The sequence below is a fragment of the Carcharodon carcharias genome, chromosome 5, assembly GCF_017639515.1.
Source record: "Carcharodon carcharias isolate sCarCar2 chromosome 5, sCarCar2.pri, whole genome shotgun sequence".
In the NCBI taxonomy this organism is placed as follows: Eukaryota; Metazoa; Chordata; class Chondrichthyes; order Lamniformes; family Lamnidae; genus Carcharodon; species Carcharodon carcharias.
This window is the reverse complement of record NC_054471.1, coordinates 132,990,667-133,013,991: the sequence shown is the minus strand read 5'-3', so window position 1 is coordinate 133,013,991 and position 23,325 is coordinate 132,990,667. Positions and strand designations below refer to the sequence as shown.

Here is a 23,325-nt window from a genome sequence, read left to right as displayed (position 1 = left end):
TCATTGTTGGCAACAATTTCACTTCCTAGCATTTATATTTAATGTCACATGTCCCTGTGAATAAAACCCAGAATCCCAGTTGGTTTTGTTTAAAAACTCTTTCTACCTAAACCCCCACTTTTAAAGATCTATGTATCTGTACCTAATAAATCTCTGTTCGGGGTCTATATTCGTTGGTTATTTTCCAACATATACGACTTTGCATTGAACTGCATTTGCCAAGTCTGCTAATTTGTTTGTATCACACTAAAATCTCGTATTATTTCTGAGTTTTTCATTCCTCCCAATTTGCTATTGTATGGCCCTTAATCCATTGTTCTTAAGGGATAGGTTATGAAGAATGCTTTCATGCAAACAATGATCAAAATGTGGAATGCCCTGGCCCAAGGAAAAGCTGTTCCCATTAGCTGATAAAACAAGGAACTGAGTGACACATTTAAAGTTTCGGGCAAAAAATGCAGGGGGAATGTAAGAAAATAAAAGAATGACTTGCATTTATATTGTGCTTTTCACAATCATTGGACATCTCAAAGTGCTTTACAGCTAATGAAGTAGTTTTTGAAGTGTAGCAGCATTGGCGGAGAAGAAAAGAGTTGACGTTTCAAGTCCTCATGACCCTTCAACAGAACTCTGTTGAAGGGTCATGAAGACTCAAAACGTCAACTCTTTTCTTCTTCGCCGATGCTGCCAGACCTGCTGAGTTTTTCCAGGTAATTCTGTTTTTGTTTTGGATTTCCAGCATCCGCAGTTTTTTGTTTTTATATTATTATAGTTTTTGAAGTGTAGTCACTGCTGCGATTCATGAAAGAACTTTTTCTATGCAGAGTGGTAATGACATGGAACTCGCTGTCTATGTGGAAGTGGAGTCAAGGAATGATTTCAAAAGGAAATTACATGGACACTTGAGGGAAATTAATCTGTACTGCTCTGGGGATACAAGAGAAATATGGGACTGACTGGATTGCTCTTCAGGGAGACAGCATGGACCCGACAGCCTAAAGGGCCTCCTTCTATGCTAAAATGACTCAAAATGAATATCAATATTAAATGAATTGAAACATTCAAAACAGTATTGGATAATTACCTAAAGTAGAAAATAAAAAAGAGCATGGGAGAAAGCAGGAAAATGGGTCTGGATTAGATGAAGAGAGGAATAGGGGAAAAGTGTTAAACACTAAGCTTAGCACAGGTACAAAAGTCAAATAGCCTTCGCATGTGCCATAATTTCAGCTTTTCTGTTGGCTTTGATGAGTCTTGTGAAAGTTGTATAAGGGCATAAGCAAGGTATAATATGAGCAGCACAGGCAAACTAACAGTCAAGTTCTTACAGTATTGGAAGTAATATGGAGCTCATAAAAGCAGTAACTGTCAGCAAAAAGGTAATGAAAAGACAGGTGTAGTTGAACAGCTCAGGTGTGCAATACTATTTGAAATCACTTCTAGAGCCATAAGCAAGTTAAAAAACTGGAATACCACTTCAGCTTGTGGAGCCATTTCAATGTTTGGCCTTGGGGTCTTAATTCATAGAGTTATAGAATGGTCACACAGCACAGGAGGCCATTCAGGCTACTGTTTCCATGTTGGGTCATGTAGTCCCACTCCCCGCCCTTTCCCTGCAATTTTTCTCTTTTCAGATAATTATCCAATTCTCTTTTGAAAACCATGATTGAATCTGCTTCCACCAAACTCTCAGGCACTGCATTCCACTCACTGCTTAAAATGTTTTTCCTCATGTCACCTTTGGTTTTTTTGCCAATCACCTTAAATTGGTGTCCTCTGGTTCTCAGCTCTTTTGCCAATGGATGGGAACAGTTTCTCCCTATCTATTCCGTCCAGACTCATGATAGTGAGCACCTTATCAAATCTCCTCTCAACCTTCTCTAAAGAGAACAGCCCCAGTTTCACCAATCTACCCTCATAGCTGAAGTCTCTCATCCACAGAACCATTCTCGTAAATCTTTTCAGCACTCTTACCAATGCCTTCACATCCTTCTCAAAGTGTGTTGCCCAGAATTGAAAACAATACTGCAGTTGAGGCCAAATCAACATTTTTTCAAATGCCCACTTTGATAAGCGAGGGGATGAAAGGTTATTGGGGATAGGTGGGAATGTAGAGTTGAAGTTACAATCAGATCAACCATGATCTTATTAAATGGCAGAGCAGACTCGAGTGGCCTACTCCTCCTCCTAATTTGAATGTTCCTATGTACCATAACTTCCTTGTTTTTGTACTCTATGTCTATTTATAAAGCTTTATTAACTTATATGCTTTATTAACTACTTTCTCAAACTGTCCTGCCACCTTCAACGATTTGTGCACAAACCCCAATCTCCCTCTACTCTTGCACCACCTCTAGTCATATCCTTTATTTTATACTGCCATTCCTCATTCTTCCTACCAAAATCTATCACTTCACACTACCCTGCATTAAATTTTATTTGCTATGTGCCCATCCATTCCACCAGGCTGTCCATATTAGTTTGAAGTTTATCACTATCCTCCTCACAGTTCACAATGCTTTCAAGTTTTATGTCATCTGCAAGTGTTGAAATTCTACCCTGCGCATCCAAGTCTAGGTCATTAACTTAAATCAAGAAAAGCAGTGATCCTAACACTGATTCCTGGAAAAACCACTTCATTCCTCCAGATGAAAAACCAGCTATTCACCACTATTTCCAGTCACTGAGCCAACTTCATATCCATGCTGCCACTGTCCCTTTTATTCCATGGGCTTCAATTTTGTTGATAGGCCTCTTATTGAATTTTATCAAATGCCTTTTGGAAGTCCATGTATGCCACATCCAGCACATTTCCCTCATCAATTATCTTTGTTACTTCATTGAAAAACTCAATCAAATTAGTTAAACATGATTTTCCTTTAACTTGCTTTCCTTAATTAATCCATATTTGTCCAAGTGACTGTTAATTTTCCCCCCTCCCCAATTATTGTTTACGATTAGATAATTATCAATATCTAAAAACATTCCCACCACCGAGGTTAAGCTAACTGGCATGTAGTCGCTGGGCCTATCCTTACTCCACTGTTCAAAAAAGGGTGTAACATTTGAAATTCTCCAGTCCACTGGAACCACCCCTGTACCCAAGGTGGGTTACAAGAGTATGGCCTGTGCCTCTACAATTTCCACCCTTATTTCATTCCGTACCCTCGGATGCAGCTGATCCAGTCCAGGTGACGTATCAACTTTAAGTACATCCAGTCTTTATAATATGTCCTCTATCAATTTTTAGCCCACCCAGTCACTGAACTACTTCCTTTTTCACTGTAACTTTAGCAATATCTTCTTCCTTGGTAAAGATAGTTGTAAAGTAAACATTTAGTACCTCCATCATGCCCTCTGTCTCCATTCGTAAATCCCTTAATTGCACAGCTCCAGGGGATTTTCATTATTTGAAAGGTTGTTAACTAACACATAAGTTAATATTATCTTTCATTGGAAGACTGAAAATTTAAATTTTACATACGTGCCCAGGCGGTGTGGGCAGGGGCCGTTTAGGGTCGTTGCGCCCCCGACACGCCCTAATAACAGTTTTATGTCTATGAAGATGTATTTCTGCTTCCAGCTGGTTCCAGAGTTTATCATGAGCAGGTCCTTTCATGTCTCGACCCAAAAGTTGGATTTGTTGCACTCTGCATAGAAGTATTAGCCATTAGAAAGATTGATGTTTTTGCCCTTAAATGTGTCCACTTGCTTGCTGAGCCAATGCCTGACTGAATTAAAGTTCCTTTTCATCTTAATGGAAATATCAAATATCAAATGTACCATGAAATCAAAACAGAAAATGCTGAAAATACACAGTGAATATTTGAGAGGGGCAAACAGTCAAGTATTTCAGGTGTGAGCATTTCACCTTTAGATGCTGTGGGTTGCCAACATTTTCTGCTTATATTTTTCATGTGCAGCATTCTACATAAAATGTACCACATGGGTTAAAGTGTGTGTTTGTGTACATACACATTATGTTAATTGAGAAACATTGCAATCAATGGTTTATATATATATATATATATATATATATATATATATATATATATATATATAGAGTGTTTTGTCAAATGCATCACTAAAAATATATGCATTCCACCTTTTTCAGCTCAAACTGTGACAATTTAATTTCTCCTTAACCCCTTAAAATGTTACTGTATAACTGTACCATGGGTTCAAATGCTAAAAGTTTAATTGTTTTATTGGTTTAATAAGTTAACATAATAAAAATATTTTTAAAAAATGTCTGAAAAGCCCCAACTTTTTTTCTGTTGGAAATGTAGTAATAGTCACCTCACCTGCCCGCCAGCTCCTTATCCAGGTACTTAGCAGCCAGCCTTGCACCATACACCTCAGCTTGTAGAACTGCTATATGACGACGCAAGGCTTCATTCTCTTTCCTCAGCAGTTTTACATCAACTTCTAGCTTTGCTTCCTTCACTTTTTCTTTTTTATTGGATTCTAATTCTTTCTCCTTTCCAGAAAAATATAGACATTAGTGACCAACACAAGTAATTAGCCCTATTAGAATATAGTGTCCTTTGCAATCACAAGCACTACCAAGATTGTGACACCCCCACACTTAAGAATATCAATGCCAAAATCTAAAGAAGGAATGGATTGACCTCAGCTCAAATGTGACAAGAGAACTCAAGTCACCAACAAAGTGTTCTGGTAGATGACTCAAATGACAAGAAAAATGGTATTTCACGAGACCACGATACCAATAGGTAAAGCACAGTTTCAAACTCGGAAACAGAATTTAGCAATATTAAACTAGAAACAATAAAATATCACTCTATCTAGCCATCTTGCTTTACCATTTTTAACCTGTGGAAAAACTGAAAAAAAATATATGGACTAATAGTAAATATGCAGGAATTGGGAGAATACACTTTGCCTTTATATAATCATTTTAAGCATCACAAAGTCTAGTGGCTGTTATGACCATCATATGCTGCTCATAAGACAAAGGATATTCATTGCACTTGGAAGCATTTTATAAAAGCTACCTTTGTTCTGAGAAATGACACAAACTAAGAAATGTGTAGTGCGATTTTCTTGGTGCCTATATTACTTTGAAATGCAGGCTAAGGGCGGGATTTTCCAGCCCTGCCCACCACCGGGATTGTCCGGTCCCAGCCAAAGGTCAGAGGGCTTTTGGCTGGGCTACCCAATCTCCCGCAGCGGGTCCCACCACGACAGTGCTGGAAAATGCCAGCCTGAGTTTTTTTTCCCCCTTAGCAGATGTATATCTAGATTAAAACCTTCTGTAAAAATGTATAAAACTATATTAAAATACCCAAAGTTAAAAACATTCATCTGACCAAAATTAGCAGAAATGGTTCATTTTCTTAGATTTAACAAATTATTTTTAAAACTTACTTTAATCTATCATTAGAAATACCTGGAAAAACTCAGCAGGTCTGGCAGCATCGGCGGAGAAGAGCAAAGTTGACGTTTCGAGTCCTCATGACCCTTCAACAGAACTAAGTAGAAATGGGAAAGGGGTGAAATATAAGCTGGTTTGGGGGTGTGGGGGGAGTGGTGGGGGGTGTTGGGACAAGCAAGCAGTGATAGGAGATAACCAAAAGATGTCACAGACAAAAGAACAAAGAGGTGTTGAAGGTGGTAATATTATCTAAAAGAATGTGCTAATTACGAGTGGAGAGCAGGACAAGCAAGGTAGCTCTAGTGGGGGTGGGGTGAAATAACCGATGAGTGGAATACATTTAAAAATAATGGAAATAGGTGGGAAAGAAAAATCTATATAAATTATTAGAAAAAACAAAAGGGAGGGGGAAGAAACGGAAAGAGGGTGGGGATGGAGGAGGGAGTTTAAGATCTAAAGTTGTTGAACTCAATATTCAGTCTGGCAGGCTGTAAAGTGCCTAGTCAGAAGATGAAGTGCTGTTCCTCCAGTTTGCGTTGAGCTTCACTGGAACAATGCAGCAAGCCAAGGACAGACATGTGGGCAAGAGAGCAGGGTGTAGTGTTAAAATGGCAAGCGACAGGGAGGTCTGGGTAATGCTCACAGACAGACCGAAGGTGTTCTGCAAAGCGGTCACCCAGTCTGCGTTTGGTCTCTCCAATGTAGAGGAAACTGCATTGAGAGCAACGAATGCAGTAGATTAAGTCAACTTTGCTCTTCTCCGCCGACGCTGCCAGACCTGTTGAGTTTTTCCAGGTATTTCCATTTTTGTTTTGGATTTCCAGCATCTGCAGTTTTTTGTTTTTAATCTATCATTGCTGAGAACAGCCAATAAAAATAATCAAAGTTTGACATTTATGAAAGGACATATTAGTAACGTGCATTCAGCCAACAGTCAACCCAGTGCTTCAGCCCAAAAATATCTTTTCCTGTGTGACTTATCATGAAAGGGTAAGATTGATGGATGCCAGTGACAGTTGTCAGTGAATCCAAAAACAAACACCAGTGTATTTACTTACCATCTCATCCACTGAAAGGACAGACTTGGGACAGGAAAGAAAAAGGAGTTAGGAAGGTAGCAGACATTAAAAACATAAAAAGTTAAACACTTGGGGGGGAAAAAAAAGAGAGAAATCACTGAATTTTGCCCAAAAGCAGAGCAGGGATAATATTCCAATATTAATGGCCAAATGATTGCACTGAATGATTACTTTAGTGAATAAAGGAACACTAGAATAAAACAATCTGCATATCAAAAAGAAAATACACTTATGGGCAAAACAAAGTGAAGAAAGTTGTACAGTACTGTTTTTAAAAATTATTTGCAAGGAGTGCTCAGAGAAAACCTGAAAGAATACAAAATTGTAGCCCACCTCGGCTGTTCACCAGGAGGCACATCTTGCCACTACCAGGTGGCAAGTTGGCTACTTAAATGATATTTTATCTGTCTTCCAGGCCTTGGGAAACACAGTCATTGAAGGGAGGTGAAGACCGCTGCCTGGAAAATCTAAGTGCCTTTACAGTACAGTTTGTGGTCAGATGGAGTAGCAGCATTTCCTTCTAGTCTTTCAAGTTTACCTTCTTCCATGCCCACCATCAGAACCGTTCCCACCACCACAGTCTTACTCTTACAGTGACCATTTGCTCTTGGTCCAATTTCCTACCCATGTTCCCACTAACACAGCTGCAGTCTCTCTACTTGCTCCTGGGGCTGTGGTCTCCTCCAGAGCATTCTCTGCTCAGCAGAGAGAGCCAAGCCTGCCAATCAAGGTCAGCTTCAGGGTAGGAACCCTGCCTGAAAACAAAAGCACGCTGTGAGGTTAAAACTCCGCATCATGAGGAGAACCTGGAATTCCAGAAAAAAGCTGCTGCCCCTCCCCACCAACATTGCTGAACCCTCCTCTGTCAACATCAGAGCAAACTGACATAGGGCTTCTATAGAAGAATCTATACAGGCAATTCCAGGAGACTGCATCTTGGAAGATTACATCGATTGCGACTGATTTTATTTTGTTCATTTTAATGAATGGAGAATCATGACAATTTCTAAATTGCCGATAAGGCCAATCTTATAGCGCTTACAGCTGTAAGAGTCCCAAGGCGTGTATTGACCAGTGAAGGTAGGCTTGCGGTAGACCTTGGCAGAGAATCCCGTGGCAGATTTCTCAACTCAGGCATGTTGCATGTCTTAAAGATGGAGATAAACAATGGATGGAAATAAATTTAAAATTATTAATAGAAATGGATGGGAAAAGAAAAATATATTTTAAAAAATAATAACTATTAGAAAAAAGGGGATTGGAAAGGGGGTGGGAATGGAGGAGAGTTCATGACCTGAAGTTGTTGAACTCAATGTTAAGTCTAGCAGGCTGTAAAGTGCCTAATCGGAAGATGAGGTGCTACTCCTCCAGTTTGCGTTGAGCTTCACTGGAACATTGCAGTAGGCCAAGGACGGACATGTGGCATGAGAACAGGGCGGTGTGTTGAAATGGCAAGCGACAGGGAGGTCTGGGTCATGCTTGCAGAGAGGCTGAAGGTATTCTGCAAAGCGGTCACCCAGCTTGCATTTGGTCTCTCCAATGTAGAGGAGACCGCATTGGGAGCAGCGAATGTAGTAGACTAAATTGAGGGAACTGCCGCTTCACTTGAAAGGAGTGTTTGAGCACTTGGACGGTGATGAGGGGGGAGGTAAAGGGGCAGATGTTGCACCTTCTACGGTTGTATGGGAAGGTGCCGTGGGAGGGCATTGAGGTGTAGGGGGTGATGGAGGAGTGGACCAGCGTGTACCAGAGGGAACGTCCCTACAGAATGCCGACGGTGGGGGGCGGGGGGGCGGGGGGGGTGAAGGGAAGATGTGTTTGGTGGTGGCACCATGCTGAAGTTGGCGGAAATGGCGGAGGATGATCCTTTGAATGCGGAGGCTGGTGGGGTAATAAATGAGGAAAAGGGGGACCCCTATCATGGTTTGGGAGGGAGAGGAAGGTGTGAGGGCAGATGTGCAGGTGATGGGCTGGACATGGTTGAGGGCCCTGTCAACCAACTTGGGTGGAAAATCTCGGTTAAGGAAGAAGGAAGACATGTCTGAGGAATTAAGATAAAAGCAAAATACTACGGATGCTAGAAATCGAGAACAGAAACAAAAATACCTTGAAAAAATCAGCAGGTCTGACAGCATCTGCGGAGAGGGATACAGTTAACGTTTTGAGTCCGAATGACTCTTCATCAGAACACAATGTCTGAGGAACTGTTTTGGAAAGTGTCATCATCGGAACAGATGCAACAGAGGCGAAGGAACTGAGAGAATGGGATGGAGTACTTACAGGAAGCAGGGTGTGAGGAGCTGTAGTCGAGGTAGTTGTGGGAGTCAGTGGGCTTGTAATGATTATTGGGGGACAGTCTATCACCAGAAATTGAGACAGAGAGGTCAAGGAAGGGAAGGGAAGTGTTAGTGATGGACCGTGTGAAAATGATGGAGGGATGGAAATTGGAAGCAAAATTAATAAATTTTTCCAGGTCAAGAGGAGAGCGTGAAGGGGCACCAAAGCTATCATCGATGTACCAGAGAAAGAGTTGTGGGAGGGGGCCTGAGTAGGACTGGAACAAGGAATATTCCACATACCCCATAAGGAGACAGGCACAACTAGGGCCCATGCGGATACCCATAGCCACACCTTTTATTTGGTGGAAGTGAGGCGAGTTTAAGCAGAAATTGTTCAGTGAGAGAACAGCGTCCAACATTAGATGTGATTCCACAATTGGACAAAATTTGCTAAATAATCCTCAAGTCTGCTAAGAATTACGCTGACAACCAATTTAAGATTGTCAGTCAGACTTGCATTGTGGCACATTTACTCGAAGCTACACATATCAACCCACGGGGCCCTGTTCTTTGCAGATAGAAAGAACATTTGCGCACATTGCACCAATTTCAGCTAAACAAAATAAGTGACGGCCATTTGCTGGTTCATGCCCAAGGGCAATGTCTTGGCCTATCAGAGTTAAGCTGCCTGGTTTAAATTTCAAACAATGCTTTACAGCTAACTGTCAGTCACAATCAAGTGGTGCATTCTCCATAGCAACGCTTCTATCAATCACAGTCCAGTCACCAACCAATCAGCATTCTCTTCTCATTCAGTATAAATATGTTGTTTCCCCTGACATTGGTATTTTCTTGCGAATAGTCCTAATGAGTGCAAGATGAAAAGCTTTAACAAAAATCAAATCTCTTTTCTTCAGCAATAATCAGTCTCTAAGAAGCATTTAAAAAGGCTTTCCAATCCTTTTGAATACTGAACTTTGTGACAAATTCAAGAGAATTGACTTGAAGAAATTATTTACCTTGAAACAAATTCATCCTAAATAATGCTGAACTAACCATACTCATTAGAACAAAATTAAAATCAACAACTTTGTTGCTGGTTTCAACATTTAGCTAGGACATACCAGCTTGGCCTTGATTGAACTGGAGTCAACATTCTGCCCAGTCTTGGCATGCAGCTGCAGTTGGACTGCATGAAGCTGGAGGAGCTGATCATGTACTTCTTTCTCTAGCACGACTTTCTCAGCCTGGGTATCGATCAGCTCTGACTTCAGGTCCAGCAGCTGAGCCTACAGAACAAAATGAAAAGCAGATGGGTTAACAGCTGAAAATATTATAAGCAGTGTTCCGATCACATTTTCATTTTGCAGAAGGGTAGCATTTTAGGGTTTAATTTTATACACTTATAATAAATACACACAGGATATATAATAGGTTCCATCTATGTCCCTTATCAAACATATGGAAGCAGATATACCCAAATCTTGTCTTGAGGAGTAAAATTGGCTATGGCACTTCAGGAATCCAACCGCTTCAAACAAAAGCAGACTTTATAATTTGTCCATAATACTGTTCAGCAGCAAAAGGATACTCAATATATGCAGAAGCAAGTTCACTTGGTGGTTTAAGTTGAACTTATATGCTTAGCTTATCGTATTACTTTAATTTTTTTCTTTCTTTCAAACACCATGATTCAATGATAATGTTATTGATAATCCCATCATCACAACATCAAACAACCACAAAGAAAATTTTTGTACGCACTAAGATATTTTCCTTATGGCTTAATCAATAAACAGGAAATAAGTAACTTTCTATAGTGTGCAACACAGCACAATACTGTATTGTAGGAATTTATGACATGACTGTGTTTGTGACATTCTGGGCAGCTTGCCAAACAGGTCATGAGTATACCGAACTCACAGCTTTAATTGCACTACCAGATCCTGCAGACTCTCTCAACTCGCACTGACAATTTGCCCTTATGTCAATGTGTACATTTGAACAAAATGATTTTTAGTATGATGTAGCCATTAATTTTTGATATGCCTTGTCTTTTCACCTACTTTCAGGCTGGGTGATATTCTGCGTTACATGCATTGGCCTCCATCTTGGTATTTTAGTTTAAAAAAAGGCTGCAACAAACTCCAATGTGGTCACTGCCCAAGGACTAAATATTTTACACACACAACCGAATAAACACCAAGGGCAGGATTTTCCAGCCCCTCCCACTTCTGGGATCATCTGGTCCCGCTGAAAGTCAATGGACTTTTGGTTGGGCCGCCGAATCTGCCACGGCGGGTCCTACCATGACAGGAATGAAAGATTGCAGCATTTATACTTAAATGGCAATATTAAACAAAGAAGGGAAAGCACCAAATCTTCCTCTGCTTTAAATATTTACCAATTTCCCCATAAAAGGTGCAATGATTGGTCTCGCCTCAACCACTCCTTATAGCAAAGCACCTCATGCTCCAGGAACCCTCTGAACAAAGAGTCTTTCCCCCATTCGTTAGTTAAATTGATCTCACTGCTGTCACACTAACCATATCTGCCAGGCCAGTGGTCTTTAAAAATAAAGTGAGTAAGTTTTTCTTTATGTTGGTTGGAGGGGGAAGGTGAAGACTATGGAAGCTGGGAGCTGAAAAACAGAAAAGCAGCTAGCATCAAGACCAAATGAAAATGATTCAGCAGACTCAATTCAGTCCTCATCCTCATGCTGCGAAGCTTGCTTCAAAGTCAAATTAAAGCTACAAGGTTCATTACTGTATACAGTTTTGAAGTAATTTTGCGCAAAAGCTGCAGATCAGATCTAAAAATATATTAATTAAAAATGCACACGATCTATGGAGGAAGAAATGGTATTTGGCTTAAAAAGTTCAACTCTTACAGGAATGTACACATGTGAAATCTGCAATGGTAGATCAATTTTAATTATTTTTAAAGGCTTGAACTGACAATGAAAGTGCTTCAGTCTTTGAAGTGTTCCCCAGAATATGAAGTGTCTCCCATTTACAATATGATTACATTAAACAGGTGTACCAGGACTGTTTAAGGAACTACTGAATTTGCTTTATATCACATGCTGTGCAACAGTTTTCAGCAATTAGCCTCACTTAAAATAATTGTGATGTGCATTTCCACACGCAACATGCATGTCCAATTAACACTGCAACAGATGGAGTATCGTCCCACTTTACATCATGTTGTGATCATAATGGGCAAGGTTTCACATAGACCTCCACTTACATTACTCACAAATGGTCTAAGCTCCAAATATAGAAGAGGTCCTTCCTCTTCTTTTTCCCCTCTCCAAAAAAAACTGATTTGGATCAACATTTCCATAGAAGCATGGGATAAACATAGCCAGTTTGAAAAGGTATACATCTTACTCCACTTACATTATTCATCAAGCAATTCATACTAAACTGAAAGAGCCTAGCCTATAATAGCCTGGTCCAAAATATGCTACCCTAATAGTGGAATAAACTTTTCACACAAAAATATTTCATTAAAAACCAATAGGGTTCAAGGAGCAGATAGTTATGGCAGTAAATCACTGGACCAGGTTTGATTCCCAATGGAAGTCAAATTAGCTGATCTCAGCTAGGGCAGCAATTAGAGTGTTACTCTACTGCTACGGAGGAGATGATGAGCAAACTATTCTTGAACCAGAGAGCCAAAATCCCTGAAAATGACGCAGTACAGGAACTGGAGAAATAACTAGCCTAGCGGTTGCTCAGACAGAGTTTATATAGGGGAGGTTAATACACAAGTGACCTGAGAAAATTTTCAAAAATCAACATTACCATTAAAACAATTGTCTAATCAAGATGACTAGTGTAAAAAACACAACAGAGGAAAACAATAATTTAGGTAGGGGGAGGGGAGAGGTGTCAAATATGGTGGTTGAGGGAGTTAAAAAAGAAAGGACAGCCATCAAGCTGAAAAACACTTCAGCCTGATACCAGGTTTTCTGTTTTACTAAACAGAGAATGATGCATGGAAAGCTGCAACATGGACAGAAAAAATTGATGAGGTTTTTAAAATTGTTAATGAGCGTCAGTTTAAACACAAGATTCTGAGATGGCATGATTGCATTAAATGCTTACCAGTTACAGTTCTGATTCATGCAAGCTCTTGTTCCAGATTTATACTGGATTGATTCATTAAACCTTAGAAAAATATTCTGCAGGAAAGGATTTTTATCTTAGGAATACCAGAATTTTTCTAACCATACTCCTTCTTATGCTCTGAAGAAGTCATACAGACTCAAGATGTTAACTCTGTTTCTCTCTCCACAGATGCTGTCAGACCTGCTGAGTTTTTTCAGCATTTTGTTTTTATTTCAGATTTCCAGCATCCACAGTATTTTGCTTTTATCCTTTTTACACCTCCCACACTCCACAGCCTGAGGTCTGCAAAGATCACTGAGTATGACTGCTTATCCAGAAATCGAAAACACAAGCAAATGGCATTTTAAAATCTCTTTAAAGAAATTATTTTGTGTGACATCTTTTGTGTTCTGAGAACTTATGGACCCTCCACCTCCCCTTTATAAACTATGTCTTAACAATCTATTATACCCTCTGAAATAATCTTAGTTTGGCAAAACCACACAAATATAAAAAGTGATGAGATCATGTAGGTTTAAAACGATATCTGAGTAAACATTTATCGATCACATTAGTGCTAGCCAGTGTCCGTCACTGCTGTCCCTGTAAATGTAACAAGTGGTCGGTGGTTAGTTCCATCTTTCATAATGTCACTGATGGAACTTCATGAGGTCGTTCCAGAAAAAAATATGCAAAATATCATTTCCTGAATTGTCTCTAACCGGCTGTTTTAATTCCTAAAATAAGAAAAATATGAAATAACTAAACAATTCACTCACCCTCTACACGTTTATTAATAGAATTGCAACCTTGTTGGTCCATTAAAAGATAAACGTAAAAGGCTTTTTAAATAGTATGCAAGCTATAGTTTAACAAAAGTCTAAATGAGTCTGTTGGTTAATTGTGGGGTGTTCAGATTTCTTCTTTAAATATCAAAGGTCTCTAACAGGATCACAACAATTGTATTTCTTGTTCCACTTGGATGACAGCATTCCGCTACACTCTTGCACATGCCAGCCGTACTGGTACTGTTTCTTACTGAAGTGCAGGGATGCATAATTCACAGAACAGTGTGTTTAATTTTTTTCAACAAGTTACATCCCTCCGGGAAGAGCTACCTGTTGCAGTCATTGCCAAGTTATACCCTTAATCATTTCAGTCTATCTACAATAAAAGTTAAAGATGTGGTAATGACAGGAAGCTAAAGAAACATATAGTGCAATTGATCCTGAGTACAGTGAACAAAGAACAAAGAAAAGTACAGCACAGGAACAGGCCCTTCAGCCCTCCAAGCCTGCGCCGATCATATTGCCCGTCAACTAAAACATTTTGCACTTCTGGGGTCCGTATCCCTCTATTCCCATCCTATTCATGTATTTGTCAAGCTGCCTCTTAAACACCACTACCGTAACTGCTTCCACCACCTCCTCTGGCAGCGAATTCCAGACACTCACTACCCTCTGCATAAAAAACTTGCCCTGCACATCACCTCTATAGTTTTCTCCTCTCACCTTAAATCTATGTCCCCTATTAATTGACTCTTCCACCCTGGGAAAAAGCTTCTAACTATCTACTCTGTCCATGCCACTCATAATTTTGTAAACTTCTATCAAGTCGCTCCTCAATCTCCGTTGCTCTAGTGAGAACAATCCGAGTTTCTCCAACCTCTCCTCATAGCTAATAACCTCCAGACCAGGCAGCGTCCTGGTAAACCTCCTCTGCACCCTCTCCAACGCCTCCATATCCTTCTGGTAATGTGATGACCAGAATTGCATGCAATATTCCAAGTGTGGCCTAACCAAGGTTCTATACAGCTGCAGCATGACTTCCCAGCTTTTATACTCAATACCCCTGCCAATGAAGGCAAGCATACCATATGCCTTCCTGACTACCTTATCCACCTGTGTTGCCACTTTCAGTGACCTTTGGACCTGTACACCCAGATCCCTCTGCCCGTCAATGCACTTAGGGGTTCTGCCATTTACTGTATAATTCCTGCCTGTATTATACCTTCCAAAATGCATTACCTCGCATTTGTCCGGATTAAACTCCATCTGCCATTTCTCCGCCCAAGCCTCCAACCGATCTATATCCCGTTGTACACTTTGACAATCCTCCTCACTATCTGCAACTCCTCCAACCTTGGTGTTGTCTACAAACTTACTAATTAGCCCAGTTACATTTTCCTCCAAATCATTTCTGTATACCACAAACAGCAAAGGTCCCAGCACTGATCCCTGCAGAACTCCACTAGTCACAGCTCTCCATTCAGAAAAGCACCCTTCCACTGCTACCCTCTATCTTCTATGACCAAGCCAATTCTGTATCCATCATGCCAGATCACCTCTGATCCTATGCGACTTTACCTTCTGTACCAGTCTGCCATGAGGGACCTTGTCAAAGGCCTTACTGAAATCCATGTATATAACATCCACTGCCCTTCCATCGTCGATCATCTTTGTCACTTCCTCGAAAAACTCGATCAAGTTAGTGGGACAAGACCTCCCCTTCACAAAACCATACCGCCTCTCACTAATATGCCCATTTGCTTCCAAATGGTAGTAAATCCTGTCACGAAGAATCTTCTCCAATAATTTCCCTACCACTGACGTAAGACTCACCGGCCCGTAATTTCCAGGATTATCCCTGCTACCCTTCTTAAACAATGGAACAACATAGGCCATTCTCCAGTCCTCTGGGACCTCACCCGTAGCCAGTTAGGATACAAAGATTTCTGTCAAGGCCCCAGCAATCTCCTCCCTTGCCTCCTTCAGTACGCTGGGGTAGATCCCATCTGGCCCTGGGGACTTATCTACCTTATTATTCTTCAAGATGCCTAACACCTCCTCCTTTTTTTATCTCAACATGATCCAGGATATCTACACACTCTTCCCTAGACAAATCAACCGCTAAGTCCTTCTCTTTGGTGAATACGGATGAGAAGTATTCATTCAGTATCTCTCTCATTTCTTCTGGCTCCACACACAGATTCCCACCTCTGTTCCTGAGTGGGCCCACCCTGTCCCTGGCTACCCTCTTGCCCATATATAAAAGGCCTTGAGATTTTCCTTAATCCTGGTTGCCAGTGACTTTTCATGACCCCTTTTAGCCTTCCTGACTCCTTGCTTAAGTTTCTTCCTACTTCCTTTGTATTCTCCATGGGCTTCATCTGTTCCCAGCCTTCTAGCCCTTACGAATGCTTCCCTTTTCTTTTTGACTAATCTCACAATATCCTTCGTTATACAAGGTTCCTGAAACTTGCCAAGCTTATCCTTCATCCTGGCAGGAACATGCCGGTCCTGAATTCTTATCAACTGACGTTTGAAAGCCCCCCACATGTCAGTTGTTGATTTGCCCTCAAACATTCGCCTCCAGTCTAGATTCCTCAGTTCCTGCCTAATATTGTTATAATCAGCCTTCTCCCAATTAAGCACCTTAACCCAAGGACTCCTGTTTTCCTTATCCACCAGCACCTTGTAATTTACTGTGTGTCAAGAGCTTTGGATAAAACAACAAAGTTGTACACCGAGGGGCAGGGAATTGTGTAGACCCCTCGAGCTGTACGACTCACAAAGATTGTATGTAGTGAATATTAAATGTATCATAATTGTATTGAAGCACCTCAGAATGTAATATGATGTACATCGATAACTCCAATACCATTGCACAGTCTGGCTGTCTATAATGACCATATTGAAATGACTGTAATATTCATTGATTATATTGAAGCACCTGGTGATCCATGTGTAAAAGTTGAATATGATTGCAATCTTTCTGATGGCCATTTAGAAATGTTTTTTAATGTTCTTTCAGATATTTTATGAATAAAGTATATTTTTCCAAAAAAAAACAAAGTTGTACAAGATATCAGCACAAGTCAAAGGACAGTTCTCCAAGTAGTTCAGACTGGCCTGCTCTACAGGTTCTACTGGTAATTAGGATAACTATCACACTTCCGCCCTATATCCACTTATGAATTACAATTGTAGTAAGCTCGTAGTGCACACACCTTAAACCAATTTTCTTTTTTTTCTTACTGCCTTTCTCTTCTTGACAGCGTATACAATTTCCTGGAGCTTAGTTGCATCATCGTGTAGCATCCACTTTGCAGATTCAAAGTGGCCATGATTGATCACCAGCCTTTCTCCATCTGGAGCAGGGCATTACAGGTTATTCAATCCTGTCCTCATCCAACATTTGTGCTTCAGCACAGCTTGCATGCAATCAGCAATTTCCCCCTTCCTGAGGGCCAGGTACATTTAAAATCTTAGCACAGACCTGGAATCAAATCTGGAACATCTAGCCAAGTTACTCACTTATTTTTTTATTATTCATTCATGGAGTGTGGGTGTCGCTGGCTAGGATTTACTGCCCATCCCTAATTGCCCTTTTTCTGGGGGCATTTTAAGAGCCAACCAATTGCTGCAGGTCTGGAGTCACATGTAGGCCTGACCGGAGGACGGCAGATTTCCTTCCCTAAAGGATATTAGTGAACTAGGTGGGTTTTTACAACAACCAACAATGGTTTCATGGTCATCTTTAGACTTTTAATTCCAGATTTTTATTGAATTCAAATTCCACCATCTGCGATGGTGCGATTTGAACCTGGGTCGCCAGGGTAATGCTCTAGGTTACTCTACGTACAATCCACCCAAGGAAATTTCAAGCTTATTTCATTTAATACACTTGAACACAGTTCTCTGTCAAAATGGAGCATTTCCTTTTTGTTTCCATGTTGAAAGGAAGACGAGAATGCAGTTTTCCAGGTGTTGAAAAGCATTATAATACTTCAAAAAATCACTGAACTATTTATTTTCAATATTATTCTAGCCCAACTGAAACTTTTCACAAAATGAAAGGAATGTTTAAGTATTTCCCACAAATTGCAGCTAGGCACACAACTGTTGATGGATTACGGAACCTATTAAAAGACTAATAACTGTATGCCATAAAAAAGAACGTTAGGAAGTGTCACTGACAAGGGCAGCATGTTTTGCCCATCCCTAATTGCCCTTAAGGATGGTGTGGTGAACCGCCTTCTTGAACCGCTTCAGTCTGTTTGGTGTAGGTACTTCCACAGTGCTGTTACAGACGGAGTTTCAGAAATTTGATCTAGTGACAGAGAAGGAACGATAATGTAGTATCAAGTCAGAACGGTGTGTATACTTACATTCATACGTATTAACATGCAAACGAGGAGGTGTAGACCATTTGGCCCCTCAAGCCTGCTCTGCCATTCAATAAGGTCATGGCAGATCTGATTGTGGGCTCAACTCCACATTCTACCTACCCCCAATAATCTTCGACTCCCTTAAAATATTTATTGACCCTGTCTCCACCGCTCTCTGGCGTAGAGAGTTGCAAGGGTCCACAATCCTCAGAAAAAGTTTCTTCTCATCTCTACCTTAAATGGGAGACCCCTTATTTTTAAACTGTGCCCTCTAGTTTAGTTTCTCTCAAGGGGAAACATCATTTCAGCATCCACCCTGCAAAGTCCCCTCAGAATCTTATATGTTTCAATAAGATCACCTCTCAATCTTCTAAACTTTAATGGATACAGGCCCAGCCTGTCCACCCTTTCCTCATAAGATAACCGCCTCATTCCAGAAATCAGTCGAGTGAAACTTTTTTGAACTGCTTCTAACACATTTATATCCTTTCTCAAATAAGGAGACCAAAATTGTACACAGCATTCAAGATGTGGTCTCACCAATGCCCTGTATAACTGAAGGATAACATTCCTACTTTTATATTCCATTGCCCTTGCAATAAACGACAGCATTCCATTTATTTTTCTAGTCATCTGCAGAGACAGCCCATAAAGCAACGCAGAGTTCGGAGAGAGAGAGAGAGAGAGCCAATAGAACAACGTGGAGTTCGGAGAGAGAAAGCCCATTAAGCAGCGGGAGTTTGGTGAGAGGGAGAGAGAGCCCATAAAGCAGTGCACATTTCGGAGAGAAAGAGCCCATAAGGAGAGTGGATCTGCGTGAGAAGGGCAGTGGCGGCAGTGAGACCCTTCAACCTGTTTCTACCTGTCAAGAGCCGAAGTGTGACGTCAAAGGAAAACAGGTAGATGATTGTAGGTATCTCTTCTGTGTCTCTTTTGATTGGCCAAGTGGTTTAAATCAGAAGACGTTATTACAGTTGAAGAGTACAGTTAAGAAATTCACTTTTAAAAATACTTAACGTCCAAATTAATTAATTAGATAGAGATGGCTGGGCAGGCGATGTGTTGCAGCTGTAGTATGTGGGAGCTGGTGGACACTGGTGTGATCTATGGTGACCACATCTGCAACAAGTGTTGGTTGCTCAAGGAACTTGGTTCATAGTTGATGACTAGGAATCCGAGCTGCGGACACTGCGACACATCAGGGAGGGGGAGAGTTACCTACACACAGTGTTTCAGGAGACAATCATGCCCCTTGGATTAATTACATCAAATCTGGACTGTGGTCAGGGACAGGAGGATGTGGCTGCAAGTGAAGCAGGTATGGGGATCCAGAATTTAGCTTTGGAGGAGCCTCAACCAGTGCCCTTGTCCAATGGGTATGAGGTTCTTGCTCCCGGTGTGTTCAAGGGCACAGACTGCAGGGAGGATGAGCAAACTGACCACAGCACCATGGTACAAAGCGCCATTCAAGTTGGGGGAGAAAAGAGAAATGTAGTAGTAATAGCAGATAGCGGAGTTAGGGAAATAATTACCGTTCTCTGCAGCAAAGACAGAGTCCCAAAGGCTGTGTTGCCTACCTGGTGCCAAGGTTAAGGACATCTCTTCTGGGCTGGAGAGGAACTTGGAGTTGGAGGGGAGAGATCCAGTTGTCATGGTCCATGTAGGGACCAATGACATAGGTAGGATTAGGAAAGAGGTTCTGCTGAGGGACTACGAGCAGCTCAGGGCTATATTAAAAAGCAGAACCACAAAGGTAATCTCCGGATTACTACCTGAGCCACATGCAAATTGGCGCAGGGTAAATAAGATTAGAGAAATAAATGCGTGGCTCAAAGATGGGTGTGGGAGAAATGGGTTCCGATTCATGGTGCACTGGCACCAGTACTAGGGGAGGAGAGAGCTGTTCCGTTGAGACGGGCTTCATTTGAGCCATGTTGGGACCAGTGTCCTGGCGAATCATATAACTAGGGTTGTAGATAGGAGTTTAAACTAATTATTGGGGTTGGGGAAGGTTGGGCTCAATTGAAGGGAATTTTTTAAAAATCAAAAAGAAACAAGAGAGCAGAGCTGCAGGGTAATGGAGAGGCAAACAATTATCGAAGTGTGACAGGAATGGGCAGAAAGTATAAGCAGAAGAGTGCAGCAGAAATTAGAACCAAAATGAGTAAGAGTGGTTAAAAGTCAAAGATTAAGGCTCTTTATCTGAATGCATGCAGCATTTGTAACAAGATAGATGAGTTGACGGCAAAAAAAAACAAATGTGACTTGATAGCTATTACAGAGACGTGGTTGCAGGGTGACCAAGACTGGGAACTCAATATTCAAGGGTATTCGACATTCCGGAAAAATAGGCACAAAGGAAAAGGAGGTGGGGTAGCTTTGTTAATGAAGGAAGGTATCGAGGCAGTGACGAGTGGTGATATATGTGCAACAGATTGTGATGTGGAATCAGTTTGGGTGAAAATAAGGAATAGCAAGGGGAAGAAGTCACAGGTGGGAGTCGTCTATGGGCCCCCGAAGAGTTGCCTCACTATAGGACAAAGTATAAATCAGGAAATAATGGAGACATGTAAGAAGGGTGCTACAATTGTCATGGGTGATTTTAATCTGCATATTGATTGGACAAATCAGATTGGCATGGGTAACATGGAAGATGAATTTGTAGAGTGTATCAGGGATTCTTAGAGCAATGCGTTGCAGGATCTATCTGGGAAAAGGCTATTTTAGATCTAGTAATGTGTAATGAGATGGGATAAATAAGAGATATCATAGTTAAGGATCCCCCAGGGGGAAGCGATCACAACATGGTAGGATTTCAAATTCAGTTCGAGGGCGAGCAACTCGGGTCTCAAACCAGTGTCCTCAACTTAAATAAGGGCAATTACAGAGGTAAGAAGAGAGAGTTGTCTAAAGCAGACTGGGAAATAGACTAAGGGGAAGGTCAGTGGATGAGCAGTGGCAGACATTTAAGCAGATATTTCATAACGCTCAGCAAAAATTTTTCCCAGTCAAAAAGAAGGACTCGATGGGAAGGATGAACCACTCGTGGTTAACACAGGTGGTCAGGGAGAGTATCCAATCAAAAACTAAGGCACACAAAGCAGTGAAAACCAGTGGTAGGCCAGAGGATTGGAAATTTTTTTTAGGAACCAGTAGCGGATGACTAAAAAGCTAATAAAGAAGGAGAAAATTGATTATGAAAGTAAATTGGCAAGAAATATAAAAACAAATAGCAAGAGCTTCTACAGGTATGTGAAAAGAAAGAGGGTGACTAAAGTGAGTGTGGGACCCCTGGAGGATGCGACCGGGGAATTGATAACGGGAAACAGGGAAATGGCAGATAATTTAAACCAATATTTTGCGTTGGTCTTCATGGTGGAGGACACTATAAGCATCCCAAAGATGTCAGATAGGCAAGGAGCTAATGGGGGGAAAGATCTTGCAACAGTCTCTATCATGAGGGGCAAAGTATTTGACAAATGGAGCTAAAGGCAAACAAATTGCCAGGACCCGATGGCCCGATGGGGTTTTAAAGGAAATGGCTGCAGAGAAAGTGGAGGCATTGGTCGAAATACTCCAGAACTCACTGGATTACCAGCGGATTGGAAAACCGCTAATGTGATGCCCCTGTTCAAGGAGGGAGGGAGGCAAAAAGCAGGAAACCATAGGCCAGTCATCTGTCGCTGGGAAAATGCTAGAATCCATTATTAAGGAAGAAATAGCACGATATTTAGAAAAGCTTAACGCAATCAAACAGGGTCAACATGGTTTGGGGAAAGGGAAATCATGTTTAACAAATTTGCTAGAGTTCTTTGAGGATATAATAAGCAGAGTTGATAAAGGGGAACCGACAGATGCAGTATATTTGGATTTCCAGAAGGCGTTTGATAAGGTGCCACATAAAAGGTTATTGCACAAGATAGGAGCTCATGATATTGGGGGTAATGTATTAACATGGATTGATTCACATATAGAAGACAGAGTGGGGATTAATGGGTCTTTTTCAGGTTGGAAAAACTTAACTAGTGGAGTGCCACAAGGATCAGTCCTAGGGCCTCAATTGTTTACTATCTATATTAATGACTTAGAGAAGGGGGCAGAGTGTAATGTTTCAAAATTAGCTGACAATACAAAAATAGGTGGGAAGGTATGTTGTGATGAGGACATAAGGAATCTGCAAGGGGCTGTAGATAGGTTGAGTGAGTGGGCAAAAACTTGGCAGATAGAGTTTAATGTCGGAAAGTGTGATGTCATGCACTTTGGCAGGAAGAATCAAAAGGCAGACGATTATTTAAATGGAGAGAGACTCGAAAAAAGTGCTGCACAGAAGGATCTGGGTATTCTTGTGCATGAAACACAAAAAGTTAGCATGCAGATGCAGCAAGTAATTAAGATAGCAAATGGAATTATGGCCTGTATTGCTGGTGGGTTGGAGCTTAAAAATAGGGAAGTCTTGTTACAACTGTACAGGGTATTGGTGAGGCCACAACTGGAGTACTGTTTACAGTTTTGGTCCCCGTATTTAAGGAAGGATATACTGGCATTGAAGGCAGTTCAAAAGAGATTCATTGGGCTGATTCCTGGGATGAAGGGGTTGACTTTTCAAGAAAGGCCAAACAGGTTAGGCCTTTATTCATTAGAGTTTAAAAGAATGAGGGGTGATCTTATTGAAACATACAGGATTCTGAGGGAGCTTGACAGGGTAAATGTTGAAAAGATGTTTCCACTTATGTGGGAATCTCAAACTAGGGGACATAGTTACAGAATAAGGGGACGCTCATTTAAAACTGAGATGTGAAGGAATTTCTTCTCTCAGAGGGTAGTGAATGTCTGGAATTCTCTATCCCAGAGATCAAAGTATTTAAAGAGGAGGGAGGTAGATTTTTGAAATATTTGGGAGCTGAGGGCTATGAGGAGGTGGCACAAAAGAGGAGCTGAGGCCTGGGGCAGACCAGCCATGATCTTATTGAATGGCGGGGCAGGCTTGAGGAGCAGAAGGGCCTACTCCTGCTCCTATTTCTTATGTTCTAACGCAACAAGATCCCTTTGCACCTCAGAGTTCTGCAATCTCTCTCTATTTAAATAATTCAATATTTTTCCAATCTGTTAGGTGGGGTATGCAGGAAGAAATTATGGGGGCTTGTGAGGAAAGTATGGTGATAATGATGGGTGATTTTAATCGACACATAGATTGGGTAAATCTGATTGGCAAAGGTAGCCTAGATGATGAGTTCACAGTGTGTTTTCAGGACAGTTTCTTAAAGCAGCATGTTTTAGCACCAAA

General features: G+C 41.1%; 1 protein-coding gene across 1 annotated transcript in view; it reads right to left on the bottom strand.

Moving 5' to 3' along the window:
* Nucleotides 1-23,325, bottom strand: part of gopc (golgi-associated PDZ and coiled-coil motif containing) — a 43,116-nt gene that overhangs the window by 9,932 nt on the left and 9,859 nt on the right. Inside the window, exons 2-4 of the mRNA XM_041188773.1 lie at nucleotides 9,881-10,045; nucleotides 4,305-4,480; nucleotides 3,485-3,650 (exon numbers count right to left, since the gene is read on the bottom strand). Coding sequence (XP_041044707.1) covers nucleotides 3,485-3,650; nucleotides 4,305-4,480; nucleotides 9,881-10,045 — 507 coding nt within the window. The remainder of the gene's footprint in view (nucleotides 1-3,484; nucleotides 3,651-4,304; nucleotides 4,481-9,880; nucleotides 10,046-23,325) is intronic.